Genomic DNA, 18,203 nt, shown 5'->3' on the forward strand with positions numbered 1-18,203 from the left:
TGGGTGCTGTGCGGAGGGAGCAGACAGGCTTGATGGGTGCTGTGTGGAGGGAGCAGACAGGCTTGATGGGTGCTGTGCGGAGGGAGCAGACAGGCTTGATGGGTGCTGTGCGGAGGGAGCAGACAGGCTTGATGGGTGCTGTGCGGAGGGAGCAGACAGGCTTGATGGGTGCTGTGTGGAGGGAGCAGACAGGCTTGATGGGTGCTGTGTGGAGGGAGCAGACAGGCTTGATGGGTGCTGTGTGGAGGGAGCAGACAGACAGGCTTGGGGAAGTCTGGGCAGAGCATCTGAGGAGTCTGGGTGTGTGTTTTTCAGAAACGGAATTTGTAAAACAAAGTAACACTTCACTGAACTGTTCAGACACCAGTTTCTTCTTCCCCAAAGGCAAGAGAGCAATAGATAGCCACTTTACAGAAGGACAGGTACACTCATAGCTGACGAACACTGTGGAACATAAAAGAAAAGATTTAGAGAAATGTATGGTTCACAGCAATCAAAGTAAAACAAATACATTTTCACCCTGTGGCAGAGGCCTTCCGCTGGTTGGGAAAAGCCGGCATGGTTTTGAGCTTTGAAGGATATGATGTTTAACAATGTTTTTTTTTTACTGATGTGAAAGTGATGTGATTATGTGAATAAATAAACTCTCAAAACACGAGGAGAAAAAGAACAAGAGCAGAGTCAGTCTGAGTCTTCATATGTTTTAATACATTAAAATAAGGTTTACAAAGGCATTCATTTTATTTGGAATATTTTAAACAATTCTTTGCCCTGGATTCAAAAGGGGCCATTATATTATGGAAATCTTAAGATATATTCACAATATTACACATTTTTAATTAGGGCATGCCAAAAATATTTGATATATTTATAGTTCTAAATCATTTTCCCTTCAATTCCATTCCAAAACACATGGAGCACACGGTCCCTTCAGCTCAGTCCCTTCAGTTCGCTTTGGGCACTATATCACTGTTATCCAGTTGGCTTTGGGCACTATATCACTGTTATCCAGTTGGCTTTGGGCACTATATCACTGTTATCCAGGTGTAATGAAGGCACAGCCATGCCAGTCCTACTGGCCGACCAATCATATGGAAGGTGATCATCATTCTGTCCAATCAGTCTAGGTGATCATTCTGTGGGATCAGAGTCTGGGTCAAAGAGTGACAATGGTTTTCTGAACCATTTCAAAGGATTAGAGAACCGATGAGGTGAATTGACTGAAGTAGATGAAAAAGTACATATCTAACTGTGGGAGGAGAAGCTCGAATGCTGTTAGACCAGATGAGCAATGCCACTGTCAAACAGAACACTGTATTTAGGTGAGTCTAACGATTACGGTTTGGAAAGTTAAACTCATCACCAGCAAAACAGTAGCTGCCTCTGAAAATGACTGACCTGTTCAAATGAAAATAAAACTCAAACATGCAGTGAGTGTGAAACCTCCAGTCACAAGAAATGTGTGATTTAAAATCAGCTCAGATACAGCATTTCAGTGAACATTTCAAAAGAAATGAAAAACGCCGACAGGCTCAGGAGAAAAGAGCTCAGATTCAGCATTTCAGTGAACATTTCAAAAGAAATGAAAAACGCCGACAGGCTCAGGAGAAAAAAGCGTAACATTAAACGCTCCAAAGAATATCTGTGCAAGCATCAGCCCTGTGGTGTATTGTGTAAGAGTCTTTTCCAGCCCATTGACCAAGCATGTTTTCCTCAACCTGGAATGGTCATGCAACCAAATCCGCACCACCTCTCATCCAATGCCCATTGTGCTTTGAGTTTAACAGACCAGACACAACTTTTCATGGTCAAAAAGACTCCGTTTCTTTCATGTTTATGCTGAGGTACTGAACACATTCATATATTACTCCATCCATCATAAGCCAGCCCACGGTCTCAAAGAATTAGAGTGACAAGCATAAAAACACTGGTGTTTTAATACTCAGCTGTTAGTGTGTGTGTGAGTGTGTTTGTGTGTATACGTGTGAGTGTGTGTGAGTGTGTGTGTGTGTGTGTGTGTGTGTGTGTGTGTGTGTGTGAGTGTGTGTATGTGTGTGTGTGTGTGTGTGAGTGTGTGTGTGTGTGTGTGTGTGTATGTGTGTGTGTGTGTGTGTGTGTGTGTGTGAGTGTGTGTGTGAGTGTGAGTGTGTGTGTGTGTGTGTGAGTGTGTGTGTGTGTGTGTGTGTGTGTGTGTGTCTTTTTAAAGCCTTCTTCTCTTTCCTTTTGAGTGCTTTGTTCCCATGACACACCATGGGCTCTGGCTGAGAGAGGCAGAGGATGTGGAGATATGCAGCAGACAAGCCTCCCTCCACGGTCATAACCACAACTGTCTGCTTCAACTGTGTAATAGTATAAATTACATTTAACCCTAACCCTAACTCTGACTAACCCCATCCTTATCCCTACCCATAACGCTAACAGATAAAACTACACCAAACAGACTCTTACAGCCATTTATAAGGATCCAGGTTTCGCGTTTTAAGGTCGATTGTTTTCTAAGCTCAGTATCCCAATGTGTTAGCAATCTTACAAAAAGGCCATATTTGAAATATGAAATTGGTAAAGACGTCAGAGGAAAGTGTTTTCAGTGCCCATACAACCACTGATCCCTGAACACAAACCACAGCAAACTTTCCAAGCCAGCTAAACAACATTCATATCTGACGCCGCCTGTCGACAGAAATCTTCTCCTGTGTGACATCACGATTCTGTTCAGATAAACAACAGATACAGGGGGCCACTGAGGAGGAAGAGATTATCATGCAGGAGATCTCACTTCCTCATTCCAATAAAGCAGCCTCCAGCTGATTGTAGATCATCCCTGAATGTCGTAACGGTAAGGTCAGCTCTTCAGTTTGTCAGTCCGTCCATTAGTCCGTCAGTAATACAGTCAGTCGGTCTGTCAATATGTCCGTCAGTAATGCAGTCAGTCTGTCTGTCAATCTGTCCGTCAGTAATGCAGTCAGTCTGTCTGTCAATCTGTCCGTCAGTAATACAGTCAGTCCGTCTGTCAATCTGTCCGTCAGTAATACAGTCAGTCCGTCTGTCAATCTGTCCGTCAGTAATACAGTCAGTCTATCTGTGAGTCTGTCCGTCAGTAATGCAGTCAGTCTGTCTGTCAATCTGTCCGTCAGTAATGCAGTCAGTCTGTCTGTCAATCTGTTCGTCAGTAATACGGTCAGTCTGTCTGTGAGTCTGTCCGTCAGTAATACAGTGAGTTAGTCTGTGAGTCTGTCTGTAAGTCAGTCCATCAGGGGAAAGGTGTTTGCCAGCTCTGAAATGATTTTGTTTGTTTTGTTTTACATTGTCATTAAATCGTACCCAAATGTACATGAATTCCAAATTCAAAATGCAAAAAAAACCTGTTTTCTTCTTAAGAAAGAATGTGGTCTCATACGTGATTTGCGGGAATTACGGATTATTTAACTTTAACAGTGCAAATTTTTTCATCTGAATATCAGATTTGCTGTGCAACAGCCCAGTAAAAGAGCATGAGGTTGTTAGCAGTGGAGAATGTGTGTGAATGTGTGAGAATGTGTGTGAATGTGTGTGAATGTGTGTGAGGTGTTCCTGGTTAGTTAAAGTAAAGCTCTTTGGTCAACATGGAGACCACACAGGGGATCTGCTTCTTCTCACTGAAGCGTGGGTCCTCTGACCATGACTCAAAGCTGGTGGCCACCATATAGTTGACCCGTGTGAGGATCTGCATGATCTCCAGCTGTTTTCCAAATTCATTAAGGACGTTACAGAGGGCCTGCACAAACCAAGAGCCACGCCCGGGATTTCTCCAGGAGTAGTAGCCTGGAGGGAGGAAGGCAGAAAACTGGTAATTAAATCACAACAGTAACCATTAATAAAATCAATAATTACCACAGTAATAATCAATAAAATCAATAATCACCACAGTAATCATCAATAAAATCAATAATCACAACAGTAATCATCAATAAAATCAATAATCACCACAGTAATCATCAATAAAATCAATAATCACCACAGTAATCATCAATAAAATCAATAATCACAACAGTAATCATCAATAAAATCAATAATCACAACAGTAAATGTGCATCTGCACATCTACCAGAATCTGTGAGAACCTTCATGGTCAGAATCACCGGGTGATCTTCAGGTCAGCTTGGAATTGCTGATAATCTCTAAAGGAATATCATCTGAACTATTTGTAAATATTTATTCAAACAGCTTAAAGGCCCACACTAGATCGACAGATCAGCACAGATAACGGCTTAAAGCCCCACACTAGATCGACAAACAGACAGACAGACAGACAGACAGATATTTAAGGGATCAGTCGATCATTTCCTCTCTGACTCTCACTTTCCTTTCTGGGAAACAGCGGAGTTTGAGGGGCAATGTGTCTCAAGGAATCAGCTAGGGAAACCACAGATTACCCGGCACAGTAGAATACGCAAACAGGAAATCGGCCTCCACTGGAATCTTATGCCTGGGATTGGCGTCCGTCTCCAGAGTGTCGTTGGGTGGTCCCGAGTCGGTCTGAATGCCGTCGTCAAACTCGGATCCTCGACAAGCCTTGGGGAAAAAAGATCGCAGTTATCTCCCTCTGACAGCTTACGAAAAAACAGCTTAGGTGATTTATTTAAAAAAAAAAACAGCTTAGGTGATTTATTTAAAAAAAAAAGCCCATTACAAATGAAACGAAGCAAAATCAATAGACACCATTGTCTGTCGCCTCCTCTTTCTCTCCTTCTCCTCCTCCTCCCTCTTGCCTCCATCCTCCTCCTTCGCTCCTCTTACCTGGATGAAGAAGAGCTTGGGCTTGCCCACCAGGCTCCTGCACATGTCCCCTCTGAAGAGAGAGGTCATGGTTTTGATGGGCATAGCGCCGTCCGTCCCGTAGATCATGCCCTCCTCGCCGTGGCTCAGTAAAATGCAGGCAAAGCAGGAGCTGTCACTGTGGTCCTCCTCCGACACTAACAGACAACATGACACAGACAATATGACACAGACAATATGACACAGACACAGAGAGGCAACGGGTCAGTTCCTGCCTGGGCACAACTGGTCAGTTCCTGCCTGGAACCAAATCCATTTTCACAGGTCTTCCTGCACTAGGCCTATCCCACTATCCCCCAAACACGCATTATTCAGGTGGTCACCCAGCCCTGCAAATCATTTGTCTAAGGAAAACCACTAGGGCCTGACTGGATTTCAAAAATGGAAAGTTCTCCAAAAACAGGACATGGCTCCTGATAACAAGACACACTACAGCAGAAACATGTAATTTAACCATTAAATCAAAAGGCAATGAAAAAACAACCATACAAATACAGAAACACTAAATCTAGCCTGGTGCTAAAATCCACTCGTATCCGTTCATTATCAGTAGCCTGGCTCTTTTGTTTATATTGAATAAGAATCAAACCAGGGAACACCTGTCCACGACAAATGAGGCAAAAAAAGGTTTCTGTGCGAGACTGAAACCTTGAGATGAGATATTACTCACCCTCCCTCAGCAGACGCTCCATCTTCTCACAGGTTTGGTCATTGTAGATTCGCACGTCAAACCCCAGGCTTTTAAAACACTTGAGCAGCTCGCCTGCGTCACGGTCCGTCCCGTTCCTCACGTTCATGCCTTTCACACACATAAAGCCGTTTTACTAACCCTAACCCTAACCCTGACCCTGACCCCTAACCCCTAACCCTAACAAACTGCCCCGATCAACAGTACTTCCCCTGCGTCGCCGCACGCACACGCATCGCTGTACAACTCTGAGACCCTTTAAAAGAAGCACGTCATGCTCTACATGTGTTCAAATCTATTCAACCAATAATATGATGTCAAAAGACCTCAGAACTCCAAACCACTGACTTCATGTGAGAGAGCGCTGAGCGGATGTACCTGTCTTTTCCTCAAAGTTCTTGTTGTTGATGATAATGCACTTGCCCACTCGTCCGTGGCTCATCCTATACTGGAACGCTGGTGAGATGACTCTGTAATGGCTTTCATAAGAATGGTCCTGTTCCTGCACTCTGCCATCCTTATTCTTCTTACTGAAACACACACACACACACACACACACACACACACACAGAGCCATATTTAAAAAACACATCATTATGAGAGCTTCAATTTGTCACAAAACAGGACATAAAGCAAAACGTTAAATGGGTTATGGTCTAAACAGGACATAAAACCAAATGTTATCTATGGGTTATGGTCTAACTAGCATTTAATCTCAAATTCTCACTGGACTATTGATAACCTTCCAAGACAATCAAGAATCTGGCAAAAATTTGTTGTGTAAGGAAGAAATGCACCTCCATTTCACAGAAATAAAAAAAAAACCCTTTAAGAAGCTTAAAAACATCCTCCATGTCCTGAGTGGACGTGAGCGAAAAGAACAAAAGAACCTAAAAATGTTCCACGGATAAAACCACTGTTTGAGTATCAGATCAGATAACAGTTTCCGGCCAAATACAAACAGAAACAAACAGAAAAACAGAAACTCAAGTCATGTGATATGACAGTCAGCACACACTCTGCCCAGTCAACCACATGAGCTCCAGTTCCAGCTTATTAACCACGGCAAGAAAACTACACATACATCTCTGAATAATAAAGCAATGTCAAAGCTGTGGTCCTACAGTCAAACAGCCCTTAAAGAGCACGTAATCAGGAAATCAGTCATTACATTAACTGCTATCAGCCAAGACCAATTCCCAAAAAGTACATAATTCCCATGCCTGAGCGTTAGTTCTCACAGACTTCTTTCATATTTCAGTTTTTCCAAAGGATCCATCCAGATTGCGACCCCAGTAGGCACAGAGCACACAATATCACCCTGCCTTCCAGAAGACCCCAGGCTTCAGCTTACAAAACAACTTCAACAAAAAAGGCCATACACTCGCTTACACACTCACTCTCTCTCTCTCTCTCTCTCTCTCTCACACACACACACACACACACATCCCACGGAGCAGGAGAATCCCATGTGATCTGAGTCTCTGCGCTGCTCCGGCCCCCCCCCCTTCCCCACCCGGCCCCAATCAGCCACAGCTCCTGCCCCGGGGACAGACTGACCTACCTGGGTTCGTCATTAAGCGCCACGCCACTCTGCATCTGAAATGCCTCGTTCGTTCCTTCTCTCTGTCTCTCTCTCTCTCTGCTGCTCTTTTTGAAACTGTGGATATTTTGGGAGTGATTTTTGTCGCCTCTTATTCAGTGTGGTGTATGCTAGGACCCTGACATGGTCTATACACTAGAAAGAGTGGAGCGCTGTGTCGGACAGGCAGGATCCCTGCTACCTGAGTCAGCAGCCTCCCAACACCAGAGCTTTCTAAAGGCCTATTCACACACGCAGCTGAGGTCACACAGGGCGCAACAGCACCTCTGCTGACAGATACAGAATCCAGCCCTCTGGACCACTGCACTGAGACTAACCCTAACCCTACCCCTACCCCTAACCAAATCAGTGTTTCTTCATCTCTGGCCTGAGCCTTCTGCCCAGCGCTGGCCTGTCCAAGCTGACCGCGGGATGCATGACTGTGCTCCACAGTAAGTGGATTAGTACACTGACGCTTTAGGAAAGGACTGACAGACACTCAACTACAATGGGCTACATGTTTAGTGGCCACTAAACAACACAACAAATGCAGAGAGTTTCAGGAGGACTACAGCACTGCTGTAAGGCAGAGGCCATGTTAAGCTTTTCAAAATCTACCAACTAATCTACCATATCCAAGTCATGACACATTACTGATGATTAGTGATAATAACCTAATTAAAATATTAGTGATGATTAGTTACGATAACCTAATTAAAATATTAGTGATGATAAGTGATAGTAACCTAATTAAAATATTGGTGATGATTAGTGATAGTAACCTAATTAAAATATTAGTGATGATTAGTGATAGTAACTTAATTAAAATATTAGTGATGATTAATAATAATAATAATAATAATAATAATAATAATAATAATAATAATAATACTTTATTTGTATAGCACTTTTCATACAAAGAATGTAGCTCAAAGTGCTTTTACATATCAGTACAAATAAAAATAAAAATAATGATAATAATAAAAAGCAATAAAATAAATAAAATAAATAAAATGGTAGAAAATAGACCAAACAATAAAAAAGCCAGGATAAACCACATAATTCAAGAGACATAAAACAGGAGAGATTGTCAAGATAAATAAATAAAACAGTTTGGAGTAAAATAATTAAAAGAATAGACTAAATGAAATTTAAAAAAAAAAAAAAAGATTTTAAAATATGAGGAATGGATAAAATGAATAAAAACCATTAAAACAAAAAAAGGAGAAAAACAAAAGAGAAAATTGCTAATAGTACGCTAGACTAAAAAGGTATGTTTTCAGTTGCCGTTTAAAACTGTCCACTGAACCTGCCTCTCTAATACTTCTTGGTAGGGTGTTCCACAGTTTAGGTGCATGGTGGATAAAAGCAGCTTCCCCAATTTTATTTTTGGGGACTTTTGGAATGTTTAAAAGACCTGCTATAGAGGACCTAAGGGCTTGTGAGGGAACATAAAACGACAGAGCATCGGTAATGTAAGAGGGTGCTAAACCATTAAGAGCTTTGTACACAAGTAGAGGGACAGGTGGAAGAAGGCTGCTTTGGTTACCTTGCTTATGTGGGGTTTAAAACTGAGTCTAAAATCACACCCAGGCTTGTGACTTCCGGTTTGTTTTGATGGCCTAGGTGTCGCAGTCTGGTAGAAAGTGCGTCTTTTCTGGGTTTGGGACCAACTAATAGTATTTCAGTCTTATTTTCATTTAACTTTAAAAAATTATTACTCATCCATTGAGTGATTGCTGACAGGCAAGTGGTCAAGGAGTACAATGCATTTATGTCATTTGGCTCAACGGAAATGTATAGTTGTGTATCATCAGCATAGCTATGGAAGTTAACATTGTGTTCTCTGATGATCTAACCTAGTGGTAACATATATAATGAAAAAAGAAGGGGACCAAGACAGCTTCCTTGTGCAACACCAGAAGATATGTTATGTTTCTTTGATACACAATCTCCAAGACTAACATAAAGTGATTAGTGATATTTACCTAATTAAAATATTAGTGATGCTTTGTGATTGTAACCTAATTAAAATATTAGTGATGATTAGTGATAGTAACCTAATTAGAAATATTAGTGATGATTAGTGATAATAACCTAATTAAAATATTACTGATGATAAGTGATATTTACCTAATTAGAAATATTAGTGGTGATTACAAAAAACCCTTTGTCTTGTATTTGTGTTTGTAAAAGTACTCCAGGGGCGCAATGCGAAGGGGCAATTTGACGCTCAGTCTTATTATGATCTCTGTTGAAGGTATTAGAAATCCGACTGATGCACCAATTGTAAGTCGCTTTGGTAAAAAGCGTCTGCCAAATAACTAAATTGTAAATTGTAAATTGTAATTAGTGATAATAACCTAATTTAAATATTAGTGATGATTAGTGATAATAACCTAATTTAAATATTATTGATGATTAGTGATAGTACCCTAATTAAAATATTAGTGATGATTAGTGATAGTAACCTAATTAAAATATTAGTGATGATTAGTGATAATAACCTAATTTAAATATTAGTGATGATTAGTGATAGTAACCTAATTAAAATATTAGTGATGATTAGTGATATTTACCTAATTAAAATATTAGTGATGATTAGTGAAAGTAACCTAATTTAAATATTAGTGATGATTACTGATAGTACCCTAATTTAAATATTAGTGATGATTAGTGATAGTAACCTAATTAAAATATTAGTGATGATTAGTGATAATAACCTAATTTAAATATTAGTGATGATTAGTGATAATAACCTAATTTAAATATTAGTCATGATTAGTGATAGTAACCTAATTTAAATATTAGTGATGATTAGTGATAATAACCTAATTTAAATATTAGTGATGATTAGTGATAATAACCTAATTTAAATATTAGTGATGATTAGTGATAATAACCTAATTTAGATATTAGTGATGATTAGTGATAATAACCTAATTTAAATATTAGTGATGATTAGTGATAATAACCTAATTAAAATATTAGTGATGATTTGTGATAACAACCTAATTTAAATATTAGTGATGATTAGTGATAATAACCTAATTTAAATATTAGTGATGATTAGTGATAGTAACCTAATTTAAATATTAGTGATGATTAGTGATAATAATCTAATCAGAAGGAGAACCACTCCAGCCTCATGCTCTGACATTCCTCATAGGAAACGACAGTCACTTTCACACACTGTTTTCTTTGATTCTCTCTTAGCTGTTTGGCTGGTTGCAAAAGCTCAGAATAAATTCCCATAACATAGGACATAGGGTTAGGGTTAGGGTTATGTACAGCAGTTCAATAGTTTTGAGCCTATTTTTGGTGAGAGCAAGTTGGACAGTTAATAAGTTAAACTTTTTAAGGTAGGGGGCCACCTGCTGGAGAGATGAGAGTGTAGTTCTATATTCAGTTATAGCTGGTCACTGATATGGCAATGGCATATTTAGATTTATTCATTTAGCAGATGCTTTTGTCCAGAGTGACTTCCAAGGCAGGCAGAATACAAACCAAGTACACAGTGCCACCGCTGAGTTCAGTAAACATGGCAGTGAGGGCTCTTTTGATATACTGTGTGCCTCTTTGACTAAAATACCTCCTTTATTTTGGTGGTTACCTGCACCTTTTGTTCATTATCAGCTGACACACTACCAGGGACCAGCCAAACTGAAAAGGTCTCTTGACTGTTGTCACTTTACCCTGAATAGCACAGTTTGAATTCCTTAGATAGAGAACCTAATGAGGGGTTGACTTACGGGCCAAACAGGGCAAACCGGCCCCTCCTGTCAGGTTTAGCATCGGTTGTGTCACCGTATTCCCCCAAATCCTCCTCCGTCAGTTCAGTTTCTGTGGACAGGGTTTCCTGTTCCATCCTAATCAGAGTGGAAAAAAGCCTGCGTAAGCAAAATGTTATCCTTCAGATTACAAAGTGCATTTATGAACGTAATTTACAGTGAATTTGTGTAGTATACTTGTATGTAGGGCTAATCCTCCCACTCCTCTGCACACATTCAGATTACAAAATACAGAATAGAGAAACTCAAGTTATACAAGTTTAATTCTTAGCTCATTTTTCATAAAAGTAGGAATTTGGCGAGGGACAATGGATTGCTATGCTTTGCTCTTTACAAAATACAAAATGCAACTGAGTTCGACCAAAGAGGATGATTTCTTTTAGCGTTGTTAGCTTTCGGGTTTCTTAAACATTGTATCACAAGCTACTCAGTTCTAGCTTGATGACGTCTCTCCTCGTTCATACAACACGGAACAAAGCGTAGTGAGTTGCCATATTAAGAGGTTTATTACACTGAACGCCCTCAAGTCTGTTTCGTTTAGTTCTCTTATCAAAGTACATTGCACCGTAAAGGCAGAAACCATTGACCTCGCCCACTGACGATAAACTCACTATGAAAATGCACTTATACCTGGGGTAGTTACTTCCTCTTTACACCAAATGCCTGAAACTAAATGCCTATGTGACTTTTATTAATCAGCAAATAGCTTATCTAATTTCGAATTAAAAACAAAACAAGACACAAACAAACCGACAAAACACTGTGGTTTAGTTCTGATAGACCGAAGTAAGATCTTATCAGTCGAGAACTGTGTACTTTAATGACAGAACCTTGCCGGTTCGCTCGGTTCACGAACTTCTGTCATGTCAAGTAACAAACGTGTAGCCTACATTTCATACATTACAGTTTAAGTAGCTCATACTTGCAACTTGGCTACGTAAAGCTTATTCACTGTTTGCATTTGGTTAAGTATTTACCATAGAGAGGTACCAATATCTGATTGGTACCTCTCTATGGTAAACACTTAACTAAATGCAAGCACTAGCCCATGAAGAGCATAAAAAGTAGTATTGAACTTACTTTTTGGTTAAGTGGAGCCCTGAAGAGTGAAGAGTGTTTGTGAATTATGACGGTATTGAACTAAGTTTAACTCTACGGTATCTGGAGGGGTGTGCGTTTCGATATTTCTGAACTTGGAGAAGATGAAAGTAAAAGTATCTTGAAGTGCTGTATCATTACTAAGTTGACTTAATTCACGTTGGCTACGTACACATCTTCGCTCACGTTTGTTGAGTGCTCTTTTAAAGAGACAGTGACCGTGCTGGGGTTAGCTGCTGTGTCCAACTAATCAGAACAATACTGTACACAGACCTCTAAACACACCGAAAAGCATAAGCGTCTTAAATGAATGGTTTTCGCAGTATGATCAAATCGTTTGTTTTGTACCGGTTTTGGCTGACTCTTTGGTTGCATTAGGATAATAGCAACTGCAGTTCAAAGTCGACTGTCATGGTGGTATGGGCTGGATGTTATTGATGTCCCCAAGATTTAAACACAATGAGTTGTATGTTAAAATGGGCAGAAGTGACATCGAGCTGTAAAAATACAATGCATTCATTACACATCAGCCTGTAATCTGTGCGTGACTTCATGCGCCTATTTTTGAATCGGTCTGAAGGCCAGTGGCACACTGACGAGGCCACCCTAAGTTATCCAGACTGAACTCAGGATTCAATTACACAAACATATTAGCATCCCTCTTCCTCTTTACAACTGACAGACAGCTGGACAGCCAGTCAGCTGACGGCACAAGGCCAAACGGGGCAGACCTTAATGTCCTCTGATATGTAATGGACAGAGTCAGGCTGTCAAAACAGATCTATGTTTAACACTGAGCTGAGGAGCACAAGTGCGAGTTGAGAACTGTGTGGCAGGACTGTTTTTTTGTGGCCTGTCCAAAACTTCTGCTTTTTTGGAGGGAAATATACAGCTGCTGCGAAACCATGAATATACAAAATTGTGCCAGATGCGGGTTTGTGGTTTACCCAGCGGAGAAGATTAGCTGTATTAATCAGGTAAGCTTTTTACCATGTGGCTTTACTAAAGTTGCAGCTAGGTTCTATTAGACTGAGGTTCTGCTAGACTGAGGTTTTGTTAGAGTGAGGTTCTATAAGACTGAGGTTCTGTTAGACTGAGGACCTGTTAGACTGAGGTGAGAGAGGGTTTATTATTGGGGCTCTGCTTTGGCTGAGTTCTGCCCACTGTGAAGTATGTAGATGAGAACTAAGAGAATTGGACCATAAGTAGGAGGTTTTGGTGTAAATTTGCTCCTTTATGGGAAAATGAACCATTTACTGGTTGAGGATCCTGACAGTGCTGACATAGCCCTGTACGAGACCCATGAGTCCACAATGCCTCATGTACACCAGGCCGCCATGCTGGGGCTGACCCCATGTCTGAATGACTAACAATGAAAACCTCGTCACTGATGTGATAAGTCGAGTTGTTATAGGTGGAGGAGAAGAAAATCTCTGTTTTAAAATGGTTGTATAGTAGTTGTACTCATGACAGTATACATAAATACGTGGGGCAGTGGAGTTTTCTTGCCTGTGTGCATAATCAGCTGTATTTTATGCGACTGTTGTTAGACTAGTTTTCCCTACTAGAACTCTTTACTTTGACTGTGTTTGAAAAATTAGTCTCATGGAGCATTTCTAGAATTACTTCTGATTTCTGTGAGACTTTGGGGACAAAATATGTTTTTGACTCTGTTTTGGATTCTATCAAACAGAACTGGCACAAGGCATGTTTTCACTGTGAGGTCTGTAAGATGGTACTCACTGCCAATAACTTCGTCAGTCATCAGAAGAGGCCATACTGCCAAGTGTGAGTATATATGAATGTCTTTGTCAGTGGCTCAGACTAATAACATATTTATCTCTGAGAGTTGGTTGTTAGCTTTAACATGTAGCCTTCAGTCCACAGCTTCAACATGTAATGTTATGGAAAGTTTTGATGTAAGTGATTTAAACAGGAAAGCAAAAAACGCTTAAAGCATAACCCTGTTTTTGAACATTGTTCTCTTTCATCACGATAGACACAATCCACGGAACAACAGCTTTACCAGTGTCTATGAGACACCTATTAATATAAATGCCAAGAAGCAAGCCCAGGCCGTCAGTGAGGTGAGCTGATCATCATGTCACAGAGTTAAAAAGAATATAGAATATATCACAGTTCTGTTTCCATAGTGCTGTGCTGGTTTGGCTTTGAGCCAAAGAGCAAAACTAAATTCATACACAAAATATCCTTCCTACAGAATATGACTGCAGGCATGTGATCATATATGTACAGGATTATGACTGGGTGATGGGATAAAATCTAAGAATAGCTGGTGTTATGAGTCATTTATAAATCATGTAATTACACTAGTGTAATGGTTTGACATTGCTCTAATATTAGTTTAAATATCGATAGTACTTTATATTTTAAATACACATTTAATACATATGGACACATCTTTTTAAGGTAATATTACATTTTTGATTTACCAAGAGAGGAACTATGGGATCAAATAATATTTTGATAGCTCATATCACAGGCCTGTGTGATTGTTATTTATCATAACCATAGATTCAGAGTTATGTGAATCATAGGTTTTCCCCTCCTTGAACCTACAGAGTAGACAAATACGTTTTCAGCATCCAAAATCTACAGGAGAAATGGGTTGGGTGTGGGGGGTGCAGTTTGCTATACCTGAGAATGACCCAGCGTTTTGGATGGAAAGTCCTGCTTATTAGATTCACATATTGCCTCTTGCTGAAGGTTCAGCGGGGCTGTTTTTAGGATGGGTCAGAGGGCCCAGTGACTGTACAGGTTTGGAATTGGGACTGTGTCTCTGCTCTGGTCTATTTCTGTGTGGTGAGAGCGACTCGACACCCCCTCCCTGCTTTATGCATTTGCCGGTTAAATTTAAACCTCAGCAAAGCAGCCTCATCTCCCCTCCTTTCCTCCTCCCTTTCTCCCCTATAGCTCCCGCTCTCCCTCTCCCTCGCCCTCGCCCTCTCTCTCTCCCTCTCTCTCTCCCTCCCCCTCTCTCTCTCCCTCTCCCTCTCTCCCTCTCTCTCTCTCCCTCTCCCTCGCCCTCTCTCTCTCCCTCTCTCTCTCCCTCCCCCCTCTCTCTCTCCCTCTCTCTCCCTCTCCCTCTCCCCCTCTCTCTCTCCCTCTCTCTCCCTCTCCCTCTCCCCCTCTCTCTCTCCCTCTCTCTCCCTCTCCCTCTCTCCCTCTCTCTCCCTCTCTCCCTCTCCATCTCCCTCTCTCTCTCCCTCTCCATCTCCCTCTCTCTCTCCCTCTTTCTCCCTCTCCCTCTCCATCTCCCTCTCTCTCTCCCTCTCTCTCTTTCTCTCTCTCCCTCTCTCCCCCTCTCTCCCTTTCTCCCACTCCCCCTCTCTCCCTCTTGGTGCCACCTGCTCCTGTCTGTCAGACACTCTCTGCAGGTCACTCCATCATTTAAGTCCAACCCAGAAAGATCTGGACAATTACACATGATTTTACGATTTTGTAATTGAGCTTTGCACGCATAACCGGTGATCTGAAGGTAGCCTAACCCTAACACTAACCCTAACCCTAGTCCACATGTCTGTTCTCTCTCTGCTCTGGGAGTGAAGTGAAGGAGAGGGCAGTGATCTTTGGGAAATGGAATGGAATTGTAATTTAATGTTAAAGCCAATGACTAGGTTTACTGAGATACTTCTTGGGACTTGAAACATGGTGCTTCCTTTAAGACGACCGTGTCTTTTCGTTCAGACGTCATACTCATGGTCACTGCTAGGTTATTTTTGTTTTATTGGGAGGGCCAGAACAGTCTCTCACAGTGAGGTGTCTTATCACAACATTTCACAATTCATTATACTGCTTCCTGAAACAGGTCATTCTTATACAGAGATGTGTGTGTGCAGGTATGGATTGGATCTATGGACTTTGGCACTGAGTGATCATTGTCTGTTTTTTAGATTAAATATCGAGAAGAGGGAGAGCGATTCATGTCCACTTTCCACTATGACATGAGGTCAAGAGAACTGGAGCAGGCTCGCAAAGTTAGTCATGTGACTAACCAGAATCAGCAGGTCAGGATGCACCTTTACAGCATCCACGTTTACCAAACACCTGTTTCACAGTTCATCAAATACCTGTTTCACAGTGTAGAAAGACCTATTTCACCATTCACCAAACACCTACCTCAGAGTTCATCAGATACCTATTTCATAGTGTACAAATACCTATCTCATAGTTCACCAAATACCTGTTTCACAGTTCACCAAACACCTACCTCAGAGTTCATCAAATAACTATTTCACAGTGTGCAAACACCTGTTTCACAGTTCACCAAACACCTGCTTCATAGTTCTTCAAATACCTATTTCACAGTTCACCAAACACCTATTTCACAGTTCACCAAACACCTACTTCACAGTCCACCAAACACCTTTTTCATAGTTCACAAAACACATATTTCACAGTGAACCAAATACCTATTTGACAGTTCACCAAATACCTATTTGACAGTTCACCAAATACCTGTTTCACAGTGTACCAAATACCTGTTTCACAGTCCATCAAACACATATTTCACAGTGTACTTAATACCCAGTAGGCGATTTGTTATTTTTCGATAGGGGGATGGCCCAGTGGTCACTGACACTACTCTATAGAGCAGGGGTGGGCAAATCCGGTCCTGGAGGGCCATGGTCCTGCTGTTTTTCTTGTCGACCAACTAAATACAGTCTCTGATTGGCTGAAGAGCATGCACACCTGTTTTCAAAGTGAAAATCAACAGGTAGCTAAGAGGTGAAAACAAAAACCGGCAGGACACCGGCCCTCCAGGACTGGATGTGCCCACCCCTGCTATAGAGTATATAGGGGGATAGATGGTTAACAAGGGGGATGCAAAAATCTATTCTACCAAATGCCTTTTTACAGCTTACCAAAATTGTTTGTGCAATTTACTAAAAACCTTTTTTCCAATTCACCAAATACCCTTTACGGTTAATCAAATGCTTTTTTTCAGCTGACCAAATGCCTGTTTTACAGTGTACCAAATACCTTTTTTTTTTTTTTTTTTTGAACCAGGCTGAGTTTGCGGAGCAGCAGAGTTGGTACTCTGGCAGTGTGACCAGTCAGGAGATCATTCGTGTCACACAAGCCCAGAAGACCATTAGTGATGTGAGGGTCTCAGCGCAGCGACCCATCTCTTAATGAATTCATTCTGCATTAATTGAGTTGATTGCTGTTGTGGTTGTATAGATTGATTGAGTGATGGATTTACAGGTGGAATATAAACGTGGACATGAAGAGAGAGTGACTCAGTTCAGCTCTGTCGCAGACACACCTGAGATTCTGCACGCCAAAACTGGGGTTGCACTGGCCAGTGATGTAAGAAAATATTAAAACTACAAAACCCAACCTAACCCCCCTTCCCTTGGCCCTTACTGTAAATTACTCATCCTTTAATTCATTTTTACCTCTGCATACAAAGGCTATTAAATGGGGTCAAATGAAGCCCTCTGTCATGGAGAAGCCTATTCAGTTCCTTTAGCTGTTTCAGTTATTACTCTTGTTCTGTGTGTTGGAGAGATAACTGTGTGCCTGTGTATATCTCTGCATGTTTGACTGGCAGGTGAAATACACAGAAGACTATGAGCAATCCAAAGGAAAAGGGAGTTTTCCTGCTATGATTACACCAGCATATGAGCAGGCTAAGAGAGCCAGTACTCTGGCCAGTAATGTAAGTTTATTCCCCACTAATCCTTAGATCCTTAGACTGTCCCTAGCACTACACAGCATTTAATGGACACTTAAAGTGACACACCTGTTTTTCAGGCCAAACTATAAACTTTTTGAACAAGCCTAAAAAGACAGTGGATTCTGATCAAGCTTCAAGTGGGAATTGTGTGTTTTATTTTGTCTTGTTTTGTTTAATTTGTTTAGTATGTGGTGTGATTTGTTTCAGTTTGAGTATAAGAAAGGGCATGAGGAAAGAGTGTCAAAGTATACCACAGTGACAGATACGCCTGAGGTAGTGCTGGCCAAAAACCAAGGCAAGATCACCAGTGATGTAAGGATCAGTTCAGCATTTTGCATTTTCAGTGCTCACAATGTGACATAATCAGAGATTGGATGACCACATTTAATTCTATGTTTTGTTTCATGGTCTGTCTAGCATGTCTACACTGAGGAATATGAACAACAGAGAGGCAAAGGCAGTTTCCCTGCTCATTTCACCCCTGGATACCAGGTGGCCAAGAAAGCCAACGAGATGGCCAGCAAA

At 41.0% G+C, this 18,203-nt stretch overlaps 2 protein-coding genes across 3 annotated transcripts in view; one reads left to right on the forward strand and one right to left on the reverse strand.

The window, feature by feature from the left end:
- Nucleotides 1-3,574: 3,574 nt before the first annotated feature.
- Nucleotides 3,575-12,119, reverse strand: casp7 (caspase 7, apoptosis-related cysteine peptidase). Its single transcript, XM_030773268.1, has 7 exons — nt 11,957-12,119; nt 10,838-10,954; nt 5,882-6,033; nt 5,486-5,614; nt 4,777-4,952; nt 4,413-4,551; nt 3,575-3,801 (listed from the first exon to the last, which is right to left on the reverse strand). The coding sequence occupies exons 2-7, from the start codon at nt 10,951-10,953 to the stop codon at nt 3,575-3,577; spliced, it is 939 nt and encodes a 312-aa protein (XP_030629128.1). The 5' UTR covers nt 10,954; nt 11,957-12,119.
- Nucleotides 12,120-12,879: 760 nt separating this feature from the next.
- The window catches only part of nrap (nebulin-related anchoring protein), a 35,102-nt gene continuing 29,778 nt past the window's right edge, over nt 12,880-18,203 (forward strand). Inside the window, exons 1-9 of one of the 2 annotated variants that reach the window (XM_030773256.1) lie at nt 12,880-12,951; nt 13,668-13,762; nt 13,974-14,061; nt 15,889-16,002; nt 17,006-17,098; nt 17,204-17,308; nt 17,553-17,660; nt 17,886-17,990; nt 18,096-18,203. In XM_030773256.1, the coding sequence (XP_030629116.1) occupies nt 12,880-12,951; nt 13,668-13,762; nt 13,974-14,061; nt 15,889-16,002; nt 17,006-17,098; nt 17,204-17,308; nt 17,553-17,660; nt 17,886-17,990; nt 18,096-18,203 (888 nt within the window). The remainder of the gene's footprint in view (nt 12,952-13,667; nt 13,763-13,973; nt 14,062-15,888; nt 16,003-17,005; nt 17,099-17,203; nt 17,309-17,552; nt 17,661-17,885; nt 17,991-18,095) is intronic. The other variant, XM_030773257.1, reaches the window with a different exon arrangement.

This window comes from Chanos chanos, chromosome 5 (assembly GCF_902362185.1).
Source record: "Chanos chanos chromosome 5, fChaCha1.1, whole genome shotgun sequence".
NCBI lineage: Eukaryota > Metazoa > Chordata > Actinopteri > Gonorynchiformes > Chanidae > Chanos > Chanos chanos.

Bases quoted from the DNA above. Each gene is read 5' to 3' on its own strand.
- casp7 (XM_030773268.1), bottom strand. From the start codon at position 10,953: ATGGAACAGGAAACCCTGTCCACAGAAACTGAACTGACGGAGGAGGAT. The intron at 6,034-10,837 runs GTAAGTCAACCC...TGTGTGTTTCAG, and splicing joins CGGTTTGCCCTGTTTGGCCC to TAAGAAGAATAAGGATGGCA. The intron at 3,802-4,412 runs GTAATCTGTGGT...TCCTCCCTCCAG, and splicing joins TGCGTATTCTACTGTGCCGG to GCTACTACTCCTGGAGAAAT.